The sequence below is a fragment of the Watersipora subatra genome, unplaced genomic scaffold, assembly GCF_963576615.1.
Source record: "Watersipora subatra unplaced genomic scaffold, tzWatSuba1.1 SCAFFOLD_97, whole genome shotgun sequence".
Classification (NCBI taxonomy): Eukaryota; Metazoa; Bryozoa; class Gymnolaemata; order Cheilostomatida; family Watersiporidae; genus Watersipora; species Watersipora subatra.
The window spans coordinates 298,768-317,630 of record NW_027045249.1 but is presented as its reverse complement, the minus strand read 5'-3'; the positions used below and the strand labels follow the sequence as shown (position 1 = coordinate 317,630).

The window sequence follows — 18,863 nt, the reverse complement described above, 5'->3', positions numbered from 1 at the left end:
TATTGTAATAATCTTATAAGACTCGTTAGGAAAATATCATCATCATTTCCTTTACTTTTACTTGGACATCAGTTAGAATACCTGTAAGTACTCATTATAAGTGTCCAAAATTTCAGAGTCCGGTAGAATCAGCAAACAAGAAATGATTACTTTTCAGTACACTGTAAAAAAAATCTATGCAGTATTCAATCACCTCAGATGGTCATTTTTCAATGCACCTGAAAAACTACACACTCGAAAATTATGCAATGTCCATGCGCTATTCATTCAATAAAAACACACTTCTATTCATCGTTTTATGCGATGTGCAACTAAAAATTAACGCACTGCTGATGGTCATTTTTCAAGGCAATTTCTATTCACACTGTGCATTAATCATAAAACCAAAATATGTACGCACTTAGCGTTTAAAAATTGCAGTTTTTAAACATTGACTGAGTTTTCTATACGAAGACGATTTTCACACGCTGAGTGCATTTAGCATTGCAACCTGGTTTTACACGCTTGGCGCATTATATTTTAGGGTCAAATTTGAACGCAGCAAGTGTTTACAAGTTTAATCACTTTACAAACAGCTCTGCGTTTTTTTCAGCCAAGGATATTTTTAAACAGCGAGTATATATAATTTATTATTAACATTTAATAAAAGCACTAAATAACTCGAAAAACACACACAGCATTTAATAAAAGCACTAAATAACTCGAAAAACACACACACCATTTAATAAAAGCACTAAATAACTCGAAAAACACACACAGCATTTAATAAAAGCACTAAATAACTCGAAAAACACACACACCATTTAATAAAAGCACTAAATAACTCGAAAAACACACAGCATCTGTTTGATCAAGATCGATTTAGAATAATAATTAAAAAAAACTATCTACAATAATATAAAAGAGAGCACGATTCCATAAAATCCATTGAGTAAGCCCAAACCCCAAATCACGTAAATAATTCGCTCTAAAAGTGGTGTCACTTTGGCATACTGGATTGGAAAGGTTACTATTTCGTGTGAATTGTGTTCTATGAATTTTGTTGTTATGTTTTAGACTTATAGCGTTCCAGGCTTTGCCGGCACTTGCTTTTCTTCGCCTACTCATCGTCGGCTCGGCTTTCCTGCAAAAGAGAAAAAAAATGTTTCTATGATTTATGATAATTCCAACATGAAAAATAAACGTTAAAAATAAGACTAGGAAGACGGCAAAAAGCTCGACCAATGAGTTTAGGATATGAGTGTTCTCGGAAATTTTAGTTTCAATGATTTTACAACTGGTTGAAATCGTTTTTTGCGCCAAAAGTTACATTTTGGAGTTCTCTTCTCATGAATTATATGATAAATTGCTACCATAGAAATTCATTCGAATCCTACTTAGTTTTTCGACAGATATAAAACTAGCATAGCTGAGTCATTAGGTACTCACCCGCTTCATTTTTTCCATAAATTTGTCGACAGACAAATACTTGCTTCCCTTTCTCACGGTGCTGGAGCCCAAGAAGGTAAACTCCAGCAGCTGGCCAAACTTCTTGGCGTCGCCAAACTCGATGTCCCCAATGTAAAATACTGCCAGAAGTTTTAGCAGGACGAGAGGGTCCTCACTAACGCTTAACTTTTCCCCATCCACACAGAGTTTCCCAAATTTGAGGTGGGGAAGAGAATGGCTTACCTAAAACAGTAAAAAGTAAGTCAGATTGGAGCCGAAACCAGTCCAGCCAATTTATGACGTCAACAACATGCCTATAGAAACATCCTAATAACCTCTAACACGCTGAGTTGGAGTTGCGAACCCATAGCCGGGCTAATGTATGACGTCAACAACATTCCTATAGAAACATCCTAATAACCTCTAACACGCTGAGTTGGAGTTGCGAACCCATAGACGGGCTAATGTATGACGTTAACAACATTCCTATAGAAACATCCTAATAACCTCTAACACGCTAAGTTGGAGTTGCGAACCAATAGACGGGCTAATGTATGACGTTAACAACATTCCTATAGAAACATCCTAATAACCTCTAACACGCTAAGTTGGAGTTGCGAACCCATAGACGGGCTAATGTATGACGTTAACAACATTCCTATAGAAACATCCTAATAACCTCTAACACGCTAAGTTGGAGTTGCGAACCAATAGACGGGCTAATGTATGACGTTAACAACATTCCTATAGAAACATCCTAATAACCTCTAACACGCTGAGTTGGAGTTGCGAACCAATAGTCAGCCTAATTTATGACGTTAACAACATTCCTGTATAAACATCCTAATAACCTCTAACACGCTAAGTTGGAGTTGCGAACCAATAGTCAGCCTAATGTATGACGTTAATAAGTTACCGAACTAAGAAATCCACTCACTTTGTGTTCGGGTGTTTCGGCCAGCATCTTTTTGTCTCCAAGGCGCTTTCCAATCACGATCACCAGTTTCTCAAATCCATAATCATTCGCTGCAAACAAAGTATTTTTGTTATATTTAAACTTTTTTTGACTACACACTACCAGGTAAGACCTCCAACAATAGAGACTAGTTCTTGTTTAAGCTGCTGCACATGTAAAGCATTGGAATGGAAAATAGGGTGAGACAAACTCCGTAGATTACTATTATCGTGAGGTAAAAAGCCAGTAATACTGACTAAAATCATGGGCACCCGACTCCGACTTATATCATTTTGGCGGTTGATATTATTTTGATAATTGAGCCGTTGCTAGCGCATAAAGTAACATATTGTTCTGCAAAGAAAGTACGTAAATTTGAAGATAATAAATACACTTACGATTAGTCTCTTTTGGACATGCAGCCATGAACAAATCCTCTGCTCGCTTTCCCAACGCGTCCAAATCCAAGTCCCGATTCAGAAGGAGCTCAAGCTCAGGTATAAGCTAACAAGCAATAAAAAAATAAGCAACTTCAAAATATCGACGCTAATTTGAAAGAAGAAGACATTTTAGCAAGCGAGAAATAAAGTACAAACATTTATCTTCAATATTCTTCCTGTAGCAAATCTATAGAATTCAAGAAATATCGACATTCAGTCGACTTGCCCGTAAATAAAAACTAGTTATGACCCTCAATGAACCACTTTACTGCTCTTACATGAAGTAATTCTAAGCCCTCAACGATATAGACCTTTAACAAACTTAATACGAGTTGACAATATTATTTATATAATCAAAAAACTTTGGTGGTGAATTTTTAAAAGCTGTGGTCAGATAGATGTCCAGTCAGAAACACATATCTGACCTGACCACAACGCCGAAATTTTTTTAGAAATTCAATTATGCTGAAGCCTACTTAGATAGTAATAATTACAATGTAAAAACCTAAACGCATAGGGTCAGATGAATGAAATCGAAGCTAGAAATGTGAGTTGTCTTATATGTGTAGTTTAAACGATGGATAACTAGCAGGCATGTGATTTCCAAAATTCATTTTAGCTTGCTGACGGAAGTCGTTGACAAAGTACTTTGAGCAAAAGCCCGAGGCAGCATTTCAATCATAAAATTATGAAATAAATGTGTTTATATACTGAAGTGGATAGATAAAAATACCACCTAAGGTATACTTAAATGGTGAAGGCAATGAATAGCGTACAGTAAGCCAGCGTTCGGAGCTAATACAAAATAGCTTAAAATAAACTTTTTAGCTTATGAATCACATCCCTGACTGTGATTTGCCATAATTTGCCTGTATAATGCTAGAGGTGCAGGATTATCTCTTTGCCGGAAAACACGGCAAGGCTGTCGTGTTTTCCGGCTAACCCTCTCCCTATTCCACCTTAGATTAAACACTGTCCTACCAGCAGGAATATGTTACAAGCCCAAACTACAATTTTATAGAAAACACATACTAACAATAATGGTTTATGCACATGGGCAAGTTGGAGTGGAATACATAATAGTAAAACAATACCTTACTCTTTCTTGAAATTTATTCCTTTGATTTTGGGCCCAAACATATTTATTTTTAAAAAATAGCCAACAAATCTAGACTTCATAACTTTTTGCTCATAAATTTTCAGAAATTGCTTATTACTAAGAAAACAGGCTAGGAATTCTGACTTAGAGAAGGTATGCCATACATTTTCAGTGAAAACATAGTTCAAAGTCTATGCCAAAGACATATTTGGGAGTAGAGTGCTGAAGATTTTTTAGAAGACCATAAAGTTATCCTCTGATTATGGAGAAGAAAACTCCTAATAGATAGGCAGTAAGTCTGCTCAGTGGTAGGATTACGTTCAATGCTGCGCCAGAATAGTGCTAAATAAAAACTTGGCAATCGTTTAATCCAGTGGCCAGATAGGACAGGCAACTGCCGAAATTGACCATAATCCGGCAAGTCATCCATCGTTTAAACTATAAATTACTGTGCACATATTATAAATTCCCTCCATAGAGAGAAACTAACTGGAATTTTCCCCTTGCAATGAATTTCAGTTCAACTCGGTCTCCAATAATATATAACATTTAAAGTTTCAGTTAATCCCAAGACTAAGACATTATTCTTTGAGAAACTATAAAGAGTGACGAGTCTAGTCAAGTTTATTTAAAATTGTGCTTTGGAAGTAGGTAGCCATCTTCAGCTCATGCAAATTGGTATTCGGTGCAGGTTGTATTGCAAAGACTTCGCTTGTAGCTTTTTAATATCAATCCACTAAAACACTACGTGAGACCTGGGCTCAAAATAGGATACTGGGAGAATGGGCAAAATTTTGAAAGTTCATGTTATTTTGGAGAGTAATACTTACAAAAGCCTCCTGTCCATAAATTGGCCACTCAACAACCATGCCACTCCAACCATCTTTCATGTTCTTAAAAGCCTCTTTCCTAATAGACAATGATGGACGAAGCATCTCCTTTACCGCACTCTGCAATATGAAGACTGATTATAGAGTTCTTATAGTTTACTGTGGTTAAAGTTAGGGCATCATCAACGAAAACTACAAATTTTATTCAACTTGCTATAAAGGGTGAAAAGTTACCATAAAAATTTCAACAATAATCAAGTTTAGCCGTGCCATCAGGGAGTATATAACTGGTTACATAATAGATTGTTAGAAAAATGTCCACCTTTTCAAAGAAGTGGAACCCTAAAAGCCGTGACACTGACACTCCATGCCTCATTATAATATTATTCGAAACGCGACTGTCAGTGAATGCTGCCATTAGAAATATAAGCAAATCTTTAATTTAGAAGCGATTTTGGCGGCGACAAAGTGGAGCCCGATCATTAGCAACAATGATGTATAACAAGAATGGTAATACCACAACAAAAATTACTTGAAACATTTAGCGGATGAAACAAAAGGCGCTCGAAAGGCTGTTGCATAATCAAGACTCCCTCATATATTTTAAAAACACAATAAAGCAAGCTGCACACACCTAAGAGATCTACTGAAAGCAACACAAGATGTTGGTTATAAATTAGTACCACTAGCCTAGATCAAATTTGTGATCCTCATTGTCTGCGTTGGAGTTGCACCCACTATAAGCGGCTACTTCGATCTTATTTTATAGTGGGGGTAACTCCAACGCAGACAATGAGGATCACAAATTTTTATCTACCGCTAGCCCCTGATACTCTTATTGAGTAAACTATGCTACCTTACCTGTGGAATTGTGTCAAGATTTTGAACCCGCAAATTCCTCTTTTCCTTGCTCGGAGAAACCACTAGTGCCTCTGCCCTCACCACTATATCCCTGTAAGAAATTAAAAGATGAAAATTATGGCTACAGAAGACAAAGTGTTTGTCGCATTTTTATGAGTTATATGAGTAGAAATCTTATGAAACATTGAGATGTCTATTTGTCCTTGCAAAGGGAGGGGGATGTGCGGATAATAGATTACAATGATTCACTTCAAACAAAGATCAAAAGCATAACATACATAAAAAACATATTATAATGCTTATAACATACATAAACATACAATATTATAATGCTTATCATCAAAACCTAAGACGTCAATATAAATTGCGATTCTGATTGACTATTCATCTCAAACGGTAAATTTTAAATTATTTTTATGACGTCAACAATAAAGAGGAGAATTAACAAGTAAAATACGAACCCGGTGACCGAAGCAGCAGGTTCTTGATCGAGTTTTTGTTTTTTCGCATAGTAGCTTCTTTTGTTTCTTACGCTGCAAGATAACTGTCTTTTGAAAACCTTCTACAAGCAAAGAATGTAGATCCTGATAAACTATAGATGCGCAAAAAAATAGTATGATTACAAAACTAAAAAGGGAGTATAAAAATATCATATGTGTATAGATTAGCTAGCATGAAAACCAGAGAGAGTTGCTCAGTTCTAGTCCATCAGACAGAATATTTTCCAATCATCTTGAAACAAATTTAAAGTTTACCCAGCTTTGGACTCTTGCAATGGTGGTTATGCAAATCAACGCTAGATTACACTGGCTCATAGCGTTTACTATGATAGTAAAAAAATAAAGCTAACCCTTCATTCCTAATATAAAGCTGAAATGAAGCTATGCCTCCCCAAACAACAATTAGAAGCTCAATCATTTCAGTTTCAGTTGCATAAATATCAACGGAAGGGCTTACATTTTCTGGATCACTTATTACACTTCTCATAATAAATATGAAAATATCACTCAATAGCCCATATTAACATTCATAGTGAATGCATGAAAATAAATGACAGAGTAGACAACTCCGACAGGTATTCAACAAGCATTAGGTATCTCTCTCCCTCCCTGAGAGGGTCAAATGCTTAGAAAATTTCTACATACACGAAATAACCCTTGATGGATAACGGATATGATGTAAGTTTCTGTATAATAAATTGTGGAAAGCTGCACGCCAATGCCAAGTATTGCTAAATGAATCTGCAGGACAGTAGGCTACATGCCCGGTAGTAAGTAGACCTATTCACGATTATAAAAAAAACTCACGTAGCAATCCTTATCTTCGGTATAGCTAGCGAAGATAAGGATTGCTACGTGTAAAATGCATAGTGTCTGCTCGAACGATAAAGTGTGACTACCAAGAGTTGCCCATTACAAGCGCTTTCAATCAAGGCTAACCTACTAAGATTCAACAATTCAAACAGCACCATACTTAGCAGGTCTAATGTACGTAAAAATTTACATTACAAATTTAAGTTGTGCAATCAATTCAACATTATCGACAGCCAAAGAACAGCCAACGAATTTAGACAGGTCGACAGGATTTATTTTCTCTAGCTAACCTCAATAAATATTAACAACAGCAACAACAACAACATAATTTACAGTATATTGCTGTTACTCACTCGCATAAACAATGGAGAGCTAGAGGGTGTTGAAACAGTCGCCTCAGCAGTGGCAGAGGCTGAAGCAATAGGTTCGGCGGCAGGTGATCCTGAAATAGCGGAAACAGCAGAGGAAGGTGTTGAAACCGCAGGTCTAGGTGTGGTAACCACAGGTCTAGGTGTGGTAACCACAGGTCTAGGTGTGGCCGGCATGGAAGCAGGTGGTGATGCGACCGCAGCGCCGAGTGTTGAAGCAGTTTCATTAGGTGTTGGTAGTGTAAGCGCAACAGAGGGGGCAGCACTTGGTAAGTTATTCTGAAAATGCAAAGACCAATAATAGAGGCGCCTCCGATATAAATGATATGCATAAAACTATTATACTCAACAATAATCAAGCTAAATTTTGCTAAAAGAAGAACGTAAAATTTACCTTTTGAACACTTTTGACAAGCTCTTTGAGTCTTCGTAGGTATTTCATACATTTCCCCAGAGAGCTATAAGGAAAGTTCACATACTTAACATAATGCCATAGTAATACTTACTAGTAAAGTTTACAGCATAGGTAAATGTAAATCCAAAACTGGCCATTTCAGAATGTCTTTTTGGATCCACATAAAAACGTAACGCAATGCAATCATAAGCAATTCTTAGCCAATTCTTAATTCTTCCTGTCATACAAGTTAAAATGGCGAACAAAAATGATTGACATTGCTAAAGCCTAAAACAAATTGCAAACCCTAGCTATCAACTAATCCATTTGGGGAGGTAATGTAGTTGATCTTTGTTCTTCGCCTAGACAGTATTTTTGTACTCCTTGGCAATAAGAACTCCTTGGCAAAAAGAAGCTGAGTTGCAAGTAGGCCTAATTTCTATTTGAACCACAGGCCGGCCAAGGTGTTTGGTAGCGCTCGGACGGTGGTGCTCGCCCGAGCACCACCGCCCGAGCGCTACCGAACACGTTGGCCGGCCTGTGATTTGAACAACCAACTGGCGGAGGTTATAACATAGACATGAATACCATGATCGCGTAGTCTATCAGACCAAACAAAGACAACTCACCCAACACCAAGCTGCTGAAGCTGCTCTGGTTGCAAGTCAGGTATCACTTCTTCATCAAGGATATCATTATCTAAAATGAATTCATAAAAAAATCAAACCATACCAGTCTTGTTGGAGGAAAATAATTCCTAGTGAGTTAACTTATATCCTTAATTAGAGAGAGCAGTAGCAGCAGCCCCCACAGACTCACAGAGTTAGAGTTGAATTCAAAGTTACAAAAAAATAGTGACAACCTAATCATTCCAACTTAATTCTAAATCATTGATTTGGGCACCAATGTTGAAGAACCTTTGAATACTCATTGTGGCTTCAATTAGCTCGTTAGAATATTCTTAGCCAATAGCGTATCTGGTAACAAATCTATGCTCATACAGTGAGTCAAGTATTTCATTTATTTGTATAACTTGACAACCATACAACCATACAACCATAAAGTGACACTAATGAGTAACTGAAGGTGCAACTTTTTTGTGATTACAGCTGTCAGAATTTAGTTGCCTTAGTTGGAGTAAAAGTTAAAAGTTAATGAAAGAAAATATTGAAATATAATTCCGACTTAGCAGCCTAGTACTACTAGGCTACTAAGTCTTAATTATATTTCAATCTTTTCTAGGCTAGTAGTAGTACCACAGCCACCCAGGCACAAATGGATGGTGGGGTGGGTGGCTGTGGTTGTGGCTAGTACTAGTAGTCAACAAGATAGTGTAAAAATTAATTATTCAAATGCTGGCTGGCTGCACCAAGGAGTTGGCTACACAAATGTATTTAAGGGTAAGAACACAAGATTTGAAACGAATGATGTTGGAAGTGTGGTGATTGTAAAGATTACTTCTTTCTTTGGCCTTCTTTCTATTCTCTGTTTAGTAGGCTTACATAGGCATTGTGTTTTATACCTTTGAAATTTTAACTACTCTATGGCCTAAACAAGAAATTTTAATTACTCTATAACCCAGGCTTGAATTGTGTCGGCAGTAATCTTTTCTCAATTGAAAACCTCTGAATGTTCTTACAAACAAAATTTCCTTCATGACTTCTATCAAAGACTAAAGAGTTGTATGTGGGATACATACAACTCCTTGCTCCTATCAATATGTCTGTTGCGTTGCATAGGCCTGCATCAAGAACTCCCTGCATGCATATAGCTATCTATTTAATTATGATAAATAATATTCATTCATTGCATATAAATAGGTACGCTTTAGATCTTCTACTGTTCGGGTGACTGCTCTCAAACATACTACTTTATGTAGCGATTAGGCCTCTCTCACAAAAGTAAAAAATATTATTGTTTCATGTTTTCTATAAAAAGGGATTGTAAATTAAAAGAAAGTTGAAACTTGACTTAATAAAGCGAAGAGCCTTTTAATTTAGGTTGATTTCAAGGTCTTGATTTCAATTCAGAAACTTAGGCCTACACCTTTCATTTGTCTAATCCTAGATAGTTGTGATTTTGATTCTGATGATGATTACCCGTTGGGTATGAAACTACTAGTAATAAAATGTTTTAAACGAATTCTATTTTAATATATTTTACGCTTTGTTCAACATTGGGCACTTTAGTAGATGCCTACTTCCAAAGTATATAAAATAAAAATTATCTCGTTGAATTTTAGTGATCAAGTCAAACTATAAATGTAGCGTATACTCACCAAGTAATATTTCGTATGCCGCTGTATCGCCTATCTCTTCAAAAAGGGTTTTGAATTGTTCCATTATTGCAGAAAGTTTGTAACGGCTATTGCTAAAAATCTTAGCCCAACGGATTCAAACGCCAAAGTACTGTAGGTTCAACGGTTACGATACAGTATTCTGACTTGAAATGAACCAACTACACCAAAATTATAGTATTCTCTCTTCATAGCCAAGCCTACTATATTTTATTGGACAAGCTTTCAGCCTAAACAATGACTGCATTGCTATTGGTCTATTGCAACCAATCACATTGTTATTGTCTTGCCTATGATAACCCTTGATAATAAGTTTTATCTGAGTTTATAGATTAGTCCATAAAAAATGGTAGATTGCTTTTGCAATTTTAAAACTTGTTTTAGGACATGTTGTTGACGATACTGTTGTTGAATATATTTCTGCGAACCCGAATCCTGGATCTTGTGGAGGCCCAGTGGACTTTCACTTCAAACTGCCCTATCTTGTACCGAATTCCGACTTAGGCAAGAAATTGTATAGGATATATGTTGGATTTTTGTAATAAGTGTTCTAATATGCCAATTTTCTTTCTGAACAGATCAGACTATAGGGATATTTTGATATTATTTTGTTATTTCAACAAAGTGTCCTCTGAAATGTTAGTAACACTTGCTCTCATTGAGCCATTGGTATTTTGAATAATTTTTAATATTCCAATTTTAGGAAATGCTTTATAGCTGTTCCATATGTGGATTTTCTCACAATTCAAATAAAGTCTTCACTCTCCATGTCATCCGAGTTCATAAACATGATCCAAGGTTTCGGATAACATGTTTCTGCGGCATGAGTTACGGAAGGTATGATATGAAGTTGGCCCTAAAGTCCTATTTGGTATTTTTAAATCTGGCTAATAAATGTCATGTCATATGATAAGGGTTCTGTTTTGAAATTGAGCTAACCATAATGTAAAAGCCCCATTGGAATCAATTTGCCTGATAGGTTGTCAATTTAAAATACACTGAATGGTAGTTGCTTGTTTTACAGCTATCTCAGTTATAGAAGGCACGTTCGTAGGAAACACAAGGACACTGAAACTCATATTGAATCAATGCCTTTAGAACCAGTTGTAGAGCCAGTTTTAGACCCAGATCCGCAATCTCCTCATCATCGTAACAGTAAGTATAAACTCATTATCAGGAAATTCAGACACTATTGGCACATTCTTCCTAAAATTATATTTTTCTCAAAATGGACATGCCAGTCAACAATAAAACGCAATCTTATTCTTGTTAATTGTTTCAGATGAGCAAACTGTTAGACCTCCTTCACTGGAGAAGAACTGTGCCAAATTTATGCTAAGTCTTGCAACAAGTAATATTCCCAATGTACACATTGAAAAGATTGGTTCCACTGTCACTGAGCTGTTGAATGAACAGAAACGATTGTTAACGGATACAGTGCAAAAAGAACATGGAATAGATGTTGGCGGTTTATTCCCCTGTCATGGATTCACGCGTCTAGCCACTCAACACACTAGAATGCGATACTTTAAAGAGAAGTTCAACCTAATTGTGAGTTCTTAATGTGTTTGTACTAAAAAAAGTCAAATTTTAGTTGACACACTGAATCAAAAAAATTATCTAGCTGTTTGCTGCCTATAATCTAAGAATACAAAGCAAATTCGGAAAAGATGCTGATCAAATCCTTAATATTTTTAAACTAAAGAGTATAATATAGGCCTATAATTCTTCTTGCGTTAACTCTTGGGAGTTTTTAAAAGATTACGATCACTCAGTGTTTCATTTTAGTTAACCCTTTCAGCCCTAATTATTTTCCAGTTGAGTGCCCCCCTGGCCTAATTAATTTTTCACACTCAATATTTAATAAAGTGAGGTGTGTTAGATTGAGCATAAATAAAGCTGCGTTCAAGATAAATGAAAATAGTTTTTTGTAACTTGTTGGTAACATTCTTAGCTACATTTTGATACTAACATATACACATTAGGTTAATCTATATAGGATGTTATTGATAAGATTCAAATCAATACATTTTTTGGAAATCGAAAAGTCTAAGTTTGGCTGCTACTACAAGTCAGCTTTTTGGTTGATAACACTTCAGTAACATATTAGGATAACAAGAAAAGGTGTTATCATCAAGTTGCAAAAAAAAATTTGGAGTTCTAACCAATAGAACTGAAATTATGAGCCTATACGCAATATTATGGCATAATGTAGTTTCCGTTCCATTGTTCAATCAATTGGTATATAAGGTCTATATATCATATTTACATTCTATAAGGACAACATTTATTGCAGTTATGATAATAAACACGAGATGCAAACAACTGGAGTACAAAACTAATATAATGTATCGTTTTTATCAACTAAAATTGTGAAAAGATTTGTCAAATAAAATTTTTTTATTCGAAAAATTTAAAAGTTATAACTATTTAGTAATTTTGATGTTGTGCAATTGAAACCCACTTTGTGCTACTAATAAACGGTCATAGTGTTGTTGTAGATCACTGTCACTGCTAAATTCTTCACCTGAACTAATTATTACGTTAGATTGTAAGATTTAGCCGTTGTCTTTCGGCAAACGCATTCAATATGGCGACCTCCAGAGTTGAAGTTTGAAATCTATCACAGGATTTGCCTAGTAAAATGCTTTTATCCAACCACATTTCTGGTATCAAAACAATCCTCAGACTGTTATCTTTCGAAATAAAGCTATAAAAAAACGATAAACACAAAAGGAGTATCAATAAAGTTACTCAGAAAGTGTCCCGAAAGTGTTGGCTTCAGGCCCAAGTGTGAACAACTTCTCCCGAAATAGTTGGCATCAGGGGTGAGAGGGTTAATGCTTTAGTGTCACAGAGTCCATGGACGTATATTAGCATCCATGAGTTACGAGTTTTCGTGTTGAAATCTCTAGTGTGATAATTGTAATGTAAACAAAAGAACAATGCTGTGACTGTGAATCATAATCATAGTAATAAAGGGTTATCTATGCAGTGAATTTAAAAATTAGCATGATATTTATGCCATAATATATATTAATTATGGCAAAATAGTGAGAATAAGGGCTCATTCTTGATCAATCTTTTCAAACTAGTGTGTTGAAAATTGCTGAATATAGCCCCTGTCACGGAGTGATAGCAAATATGTAATATAAAAAGTCAATGCAGTCCTGGGGCATATTAAAAAATATATTTGACCCACTAGTTATCCTGAATGATTGAGGCCGCGCAGCGGCTGAGGGAGCGCGCTGGCGGAGAGGGTCCGGGAGGGGCGCCCGAGCGCCCTTCCAGTGGGGGGTCCGGGGGTCACACCCGGAAAATTTTTTTCTAAAATGGTGAACATTTACAGCATTTCAGAGCGTTTTGCAAGATTCTACTGAGTCCACAAATAACCAAAATTCGAACATAATATATAATATAAAACAGTCAAAAGTTAAAAGCGAGTACGTATAAAACTACAAATGTATTTCGTATGGTCAAAAACTAGATTTTATATCAAGTTTTTAACCATACAAAACAGATTTGTAGTTGTATATGTACTCGCTTTTAACTTTTGACGATTTTATATTATTTTAGCTCCCAATACCTATATACTATATATCTATATGTCAGTGTATTATGATGGCGCTAGAGATTTAAACAAAACTAACTAATGTCGATTGGCTCAATGACAGCAACATGTTATCTCATAATCTCCTTTGTGATCTTTACTAGATTTAATCATGTTAAGGCAATACAAAGAGGTACTGTTATGTTATGCAATAATACATGATCTCACTAATGAGTTTTGGTTATTTGACCCACTAGTGAAATTTTCACTCACGAAAACTCGTAACTCGTGCCCTGTCAAATACGCCCCTGAATTGCAGTCAATTGACAATATTCACATTAGATCACTTGCCTTGGAACCATTGGGGTGTTTAGAGAAATAAAGATATGATAAAAGCCTGTTTGGAAATAAGCCTCTTTCGTTTGAATTTTCCTTAAAGTGTACACCAACCAATTAATTGTATCCTAACCTAAATGTCGTGTTGTGGCTTGTAGGAATCGACTCCAATTCGCTACAACAACACCGCTAGAAGACCATTTTACTATGTATCCGTACTATCAACTCTCCAGGTAAATACTTGTGCGCTTAATAACTGCAAACATGCAAGATAACTTCTGAGAGAAAATATATGAAAAAGGTTGTCAAATGTGCTGCGCTTGTCATAGTTCTGCGATTTCAATAAGAATTGATTCCTGCTAATTACCGTTAGTGAACTGGCTATGGACAAGTAATTTTTTCAGGATTAGCTCTTTAAATTTTTTTCAGTGACACAGCTAAGTTAGTGTAACAAGTTAGGTTCCCTAGGTTGATAGTTGGTCTACAGTTAGTGAGTTTATTTATAGTGACTTATTTTGCTAATTGGCTTGGCCATGTTCCCATTGTACTGAACATATCTTTATTTCAGACCATTTGTAAACCTAATTTGCTAATGATTATGTAAACAAAGAGCGCCTTAGCTGTTCCCATCAACAATATAGCAATGAACAATAAAGCACTTGTCACCCTGAAGAGTTGCTCTAATTTATCAGACAAATATAAACATCACACAATAGGGTTCCATGAGGAAATTGAGTCATCTTTGACTAGAAACACAACATTGTCGACCAACTATCATCACCTCATGGAACCTAACTAAATGCTAAAAGTACAACCAACATTTTGCTTTCAAAATTATGCAAAAAAGCTTTAGTCTATGTTCTCATGTATTCATTCATCTGTTTGCAGATAATGTTAGATAGTCCAGAAATCCGGAATGTAGTACAGTTTCCAATATTCTCTCCAGATGGGGCAATCAAAGACTGCATAGATGCTGATTATGCACAGAATTCTGACTTTTTTGCTGACGGGCAAAAGATAATGGTAGCAGCCTATTATGATGATATTGAAGTGGTATGTCAGCTCAAATAAAAGTGTGTTGATTTAAGGATCATAAAGCCCTTCAACTATGCTACACAAAACTTATTGGCGACTACTGCCTTCTCAAATTTAAGTGCTCATCTAACACAGAAGAATTGGGCATAATTCTGCGTAGGCCTATAAATAAATTTACCATTTATGTTTCGGTTGTGTCAACATGCAGATGTTCAGGTCCCATCACTGACCGTCGTACATGGCTTTTCAAATACTCAATAGTTTTCATTTTTGTTGATCCTTATCACATGCGTTGGTTTGAGGTCATATTCTTTTGATAATCGTCATATTTTTCTAGGTGAATCCAATTGGCTCCAAAAGAAAAAAGCACAAGATAGGTAAAGTGGAATTTTGCTGCATGTTTTCAGGAACAGAATTTCGTGGTTTTACAATATTTGTTTTTTTTTAAACAGCATATCTCACACTGTTGTGTTTTTCATGGTTAGCTCTTTTCTATTGGACGTTACTGAATGTCCCGCCTCAGCACAGATCCCAATTGAAATTCATACACCTGTTTGCTGTGGCATACTCTGCTGACGTTAAGGAATATGGAGTCCAAGCTATCCTTCTAAAGTTTGCCGAGGAAATTAATGTACTCAAGAAGGTAATCATAATATTCTTATAGTAATAGGTTAGCTTTGAAAACCGGAGCTAGAGCCTGGCAATGAATCTAAACTTCAAGTTATTTGACCTCTTTTCTGGCTAGTGAAAGAGTTTCTTTATGAAAAGTCTATGATCGAAAATGTATTTTATTCCATTGTTTGAAAAGGATAAAACAGTAAAGATTCTATGTCTTTTATTCAGGATGGTATTGAAGTTGTGAATCGGGACGGAAAGGACATCTATAAAGGATCTTTGCTTTTTTTTATTGGCGACACTCCAGCAGCCAATATGGTAGCAGGGTTTAAAGAAGGAGTGGGAGGGGCAGCCATGAAATGTCGGACGTGTTATGGTAGCTCACAAGAGATTATCCAACAGGTTTGTGTGTTATGGTATACAGTTTATTGCAGAAGTGTGCTTGTTGTGTTAACTTTTTTAGTTATGCACTTATCATAAGACTTTTATCTTGAATAGAAGCTATTCCGTGCGCTGAATCAGGGATTATGTTAATGCTGTCGCACGTCGCTACTAGTGTGTGGTTGCTAAGTTTCTGAATTTCTAGTTCTTTTCGTCAGTGTGATGCGAAACTTTGTATTGCTTTCTATTGCTTTTAAACATGCTACAGTTTAACCACACGGAGTTTAGACTGAGAGACATAGAGAGTCACCGTCGCCACTGTCTCCTTCTCGGTCCAGAGATGCCTGCTCGGCAGCGTGTAGAATACTCAAAGCGATACGGAATCAACTCGCTATCCATATTAGATAAGATCGATGGATTTGATGTTTGCCAATGCATTCCTGTTGACATTATGCATATTGTGTGCGAAGGAACTCTTCCTTATGCCATAAAGGGGTTCGTATCTAGGCTACTGGAAAACCGAATAATTTCTATATCGTCATTGAATGAACACATCAAAAACTTTCCATACAGAGGAGACGACAAGAAAAATGCACCCAGTAGCTTGGAAAGATCTTGCTTCAATGGACTAGACACCGGAAAAATTGGTCAATCTGGTTCGTATTCAGCCTACTGCAGTTGAATACGTTTTTGTTTGATTTCGACAGTCAATGAGGAATGCTAATGATCTAAATTCTAAACTGGTGATTTGTGGAGCGACTTTCCCAATCTAAACCACTACAATATTTTAGCATTTTTTTAAAGTCCTATTATGTTTGTTGCTTCGTGTAAGAAATAAGGTAAAATAGTTTTTCAAATTTTGATATATTTTTCCTTTTCATGCAACTTATGCTTTTTGTAGATCTAATCTATAACTCTTTTTTCAGCAACTCAAACTATCTGTTTGGGCTTTCTTCTACCTTTAATACTGGCTGGCCACAATATTGAAGAGATTCCAGAATACAGACTGCTGTTGATGATGGTTGAAATTACCTCCGTTCTGTTGGCATATTCGTTCAACAAAGACCAGATTACAACCGCCGCAACGCTAATAAAATTATACCTAGAAACCTGGGTGACCGTATATGGAGCTCACACCATTACTCCCAAGATGCATTACTTGGTACACATCCCCTACTACATAGTGAAGTGAGTTCTCAGGCAAAAACTCTATAATTTTATCAGGCCAGTATAAATATATATAGCATGATTCATGTCATTCCAATTTAATGGCAAGCGGTCCGCTGGCTGCGGTATGTCGGTTGGTTCAGCATCCCACTTTACAGTGATGTTTTTTTTAAAAGTATGTCTCAATCTCAAGCATTATTTTACTATGTAATTATCAGTTGTCACATAAAAACTTTAAACTTCATGTAACTTTATGTAACTGTTTACCAGATTTGGTCTTCCAAGAGGAACCTGGTGCTTAAGGATGGAGGCTAAACATGCGTTCTTCAAATCATTACGCATGAGAAACTTTAAGAATGTGCCGCTAAGTCTAAGTAACAGACACCAACTCGAGTTTTGCCATGATTGGGCAGATGCCAATGTGCATGGCGTATTGCATCACAACAATGCCAAAACCAAGGGCGCACGTAAGTATTGCAGTGGCTGATATCTCAATAGTGTTCGAGTAACGGAGTTGGTGCGTGCATGGAAATATGTTAGTTTACTGAACATTTCTAGAAATTGGGGTACTCTTTTGAGGTATTGTCTGAAGACTTTGGAGTCATTTTGTTATCAGAGTACTCCTCTATCGGAGTACTGGCTTTTCGGTCACCATGTGCAGTAGTCATAGGCTTTCCTGATAGTTCTCATGCATCGAGTTTTGAAATCGCTGCTTTACAGTAACGTGTTCTGAGGAATCATCCACTTGGTTTTTGTCACCTGAGACAGATAGCTGTTGTTAAATGCTATGGCTAATTTCTGCTCTAACTTATCGAACAGGCTTTGAGTAAGATAATTTTTTCTTGATAGGCACCGCTGAAGACAGTCCTGAACCACCTGAGCACATCCAGGAGAGTTTGGGAGATTGCACACAATGCTGCAACACCATCACAATATCTGGTAAGTAATGGGATACGCTGTAAGTAAGCTCTATTGAACTGTTATTGTTATTCAATCACTTATTTATAAACAAATCTTCAAAACACAAAGATTATTCTACACTGTCTTGCTTTGTAGGTTTTAGATATAGCATTGGGGACGCCTTTCGTCTAGCTAGCGATACCTATGGAGTAATTCTGCAAATAGTGGCTAACAATGACTATATTACAGCCTTTCTACTAGAAGAATATAAAGCAGAATGGTTTGAAGCTCGGCTCTTCGCTCACAAATTGCAATGTACCGGAAATTTTGTTTGGCGGCTGGTATCTAGTCTACCCCACCACCATCCATTATATGTATATAAACTGCCGCCATTTCAACCCGCTTGTTATATTCAGCCAAGGTATTTTTCTGATCCTGAATTTGTTGATACCGTATGATCCGGTTTTGAGCGCCCCTTTTCCTGTAGAGACGGATAATACTTTGAGCTGTGGTAAATTGTCTTGTTGAATGCTTTTAAGTTTTTATACATTTTGATTAGTGTTATAAAAATCTTTTGTAATTAATTTCCGTCGATTCTGGTAGGGAGGCCTACTGTTTTAAAGCCAGATGTCGTAGCTTTATATTTTTATTTTACCTAGTGGGCATGAGAGTATTGTCTAGGTTTTGGTTCAGCTTGAAATATATTATATTGACCTTGTCATTCACTTTACTTCCCAGAGATTTTCATGTTTCTATGTTGAAAGGTTCAGTTCAACGTACGGAAAACTTGTATGCCTACCCCATTCTGATACTTATTGTCAAAGAAAGACGCTCTCACCATGCTTGAGGAAACATGTTGAAGCGAAAAATACTGACCACAAAAGATCTAACAAAA

General features: G+C 36.3%; 2 protein-coding genes across 4 annotated transcripts; one reads left to right on the top strand and one right to left on the bottom strand.

Moving 5' to 3' along the window:
• Window positions 1–601: 601 nt before the first annotated feature.
• On the bottom strand, window positions 602–12,582 carry LOC137410084 (uncharacterized). 3 transcript variants are annotated; one of them, XM_068095664.1, is made up of 11 exons: window positions 12,449–12,582; window positions 8,318–8,387; window positions 7,689–7,752; window positions 7,280–7,573; window positions 6,075–6,175; window positions 5,614–5,704; window positions 4,753–4,872; window positions 2,782–2,887; window positions 2,366–2,454; window positions 1,429–1,671; window positions 602–1,123 (listed from the first exon to the last, which is right to left on the bottom strand). In XM_068095664.1, the coding sequence occupies exons 3-11, from the start codon at window positions 7,734–7,736 to the stop codon at window positions 1,100–1,102; spliced, it is 1,116 nt and encodes a 371-aa protein (XP_067951765.1). In that variant the 5' UTR covers window positions 7,737–7,752; window positions 8,318–8,387; window positions 12,449–12,582; the 3' UTR covers window positions 602–1,099. The 3 variants fall into 3 exon arrangements, with proteins under 3 accessions (XP_067951765.1, XP_067951767.1, XP_067951764.1); XM_068095666.1 differs by having other exon boundaries at window positions 12,512–12,567; XM_068095663.1 differs by lacking the exon at window positions 12,449–12,582 and adding an exon at window positions 9,967–10,348.
• LOC137410083 (uncharacterized) lies at window positions 10,410–18,689 on the top strand. The gene is made up of 13 exons (XM_068095662.1): window positions 10,410–10,821; window positions 11,009–11,139; window positions 11,267–11,535; window positions 14,029–14,103; window positions 14,759–14,923; window positions 15,243–15,282; window positions 15,391–15,548; window positions 15,749–15,922; window positions 16,170–16,557; window positions 16,828–17,089; window positions 17,339–17,535; window positions 17,918–18,007; window positions 18,125–18,689. The coding sequence occupies exons 1-13, from the start codon at window positions 10,691–10,693 to the stop codon at window positions 18,424–18,426; spliced, it is 2,382 nt and encodes a 793-aa protein (XP_067951763.1). The 5' UTR covers window positions 10,410–10,690; the 3' UTR covers window positions 18,427–18,689.
• Window positions 18,690–18,863: the final 174 nt, after the last annotated feature.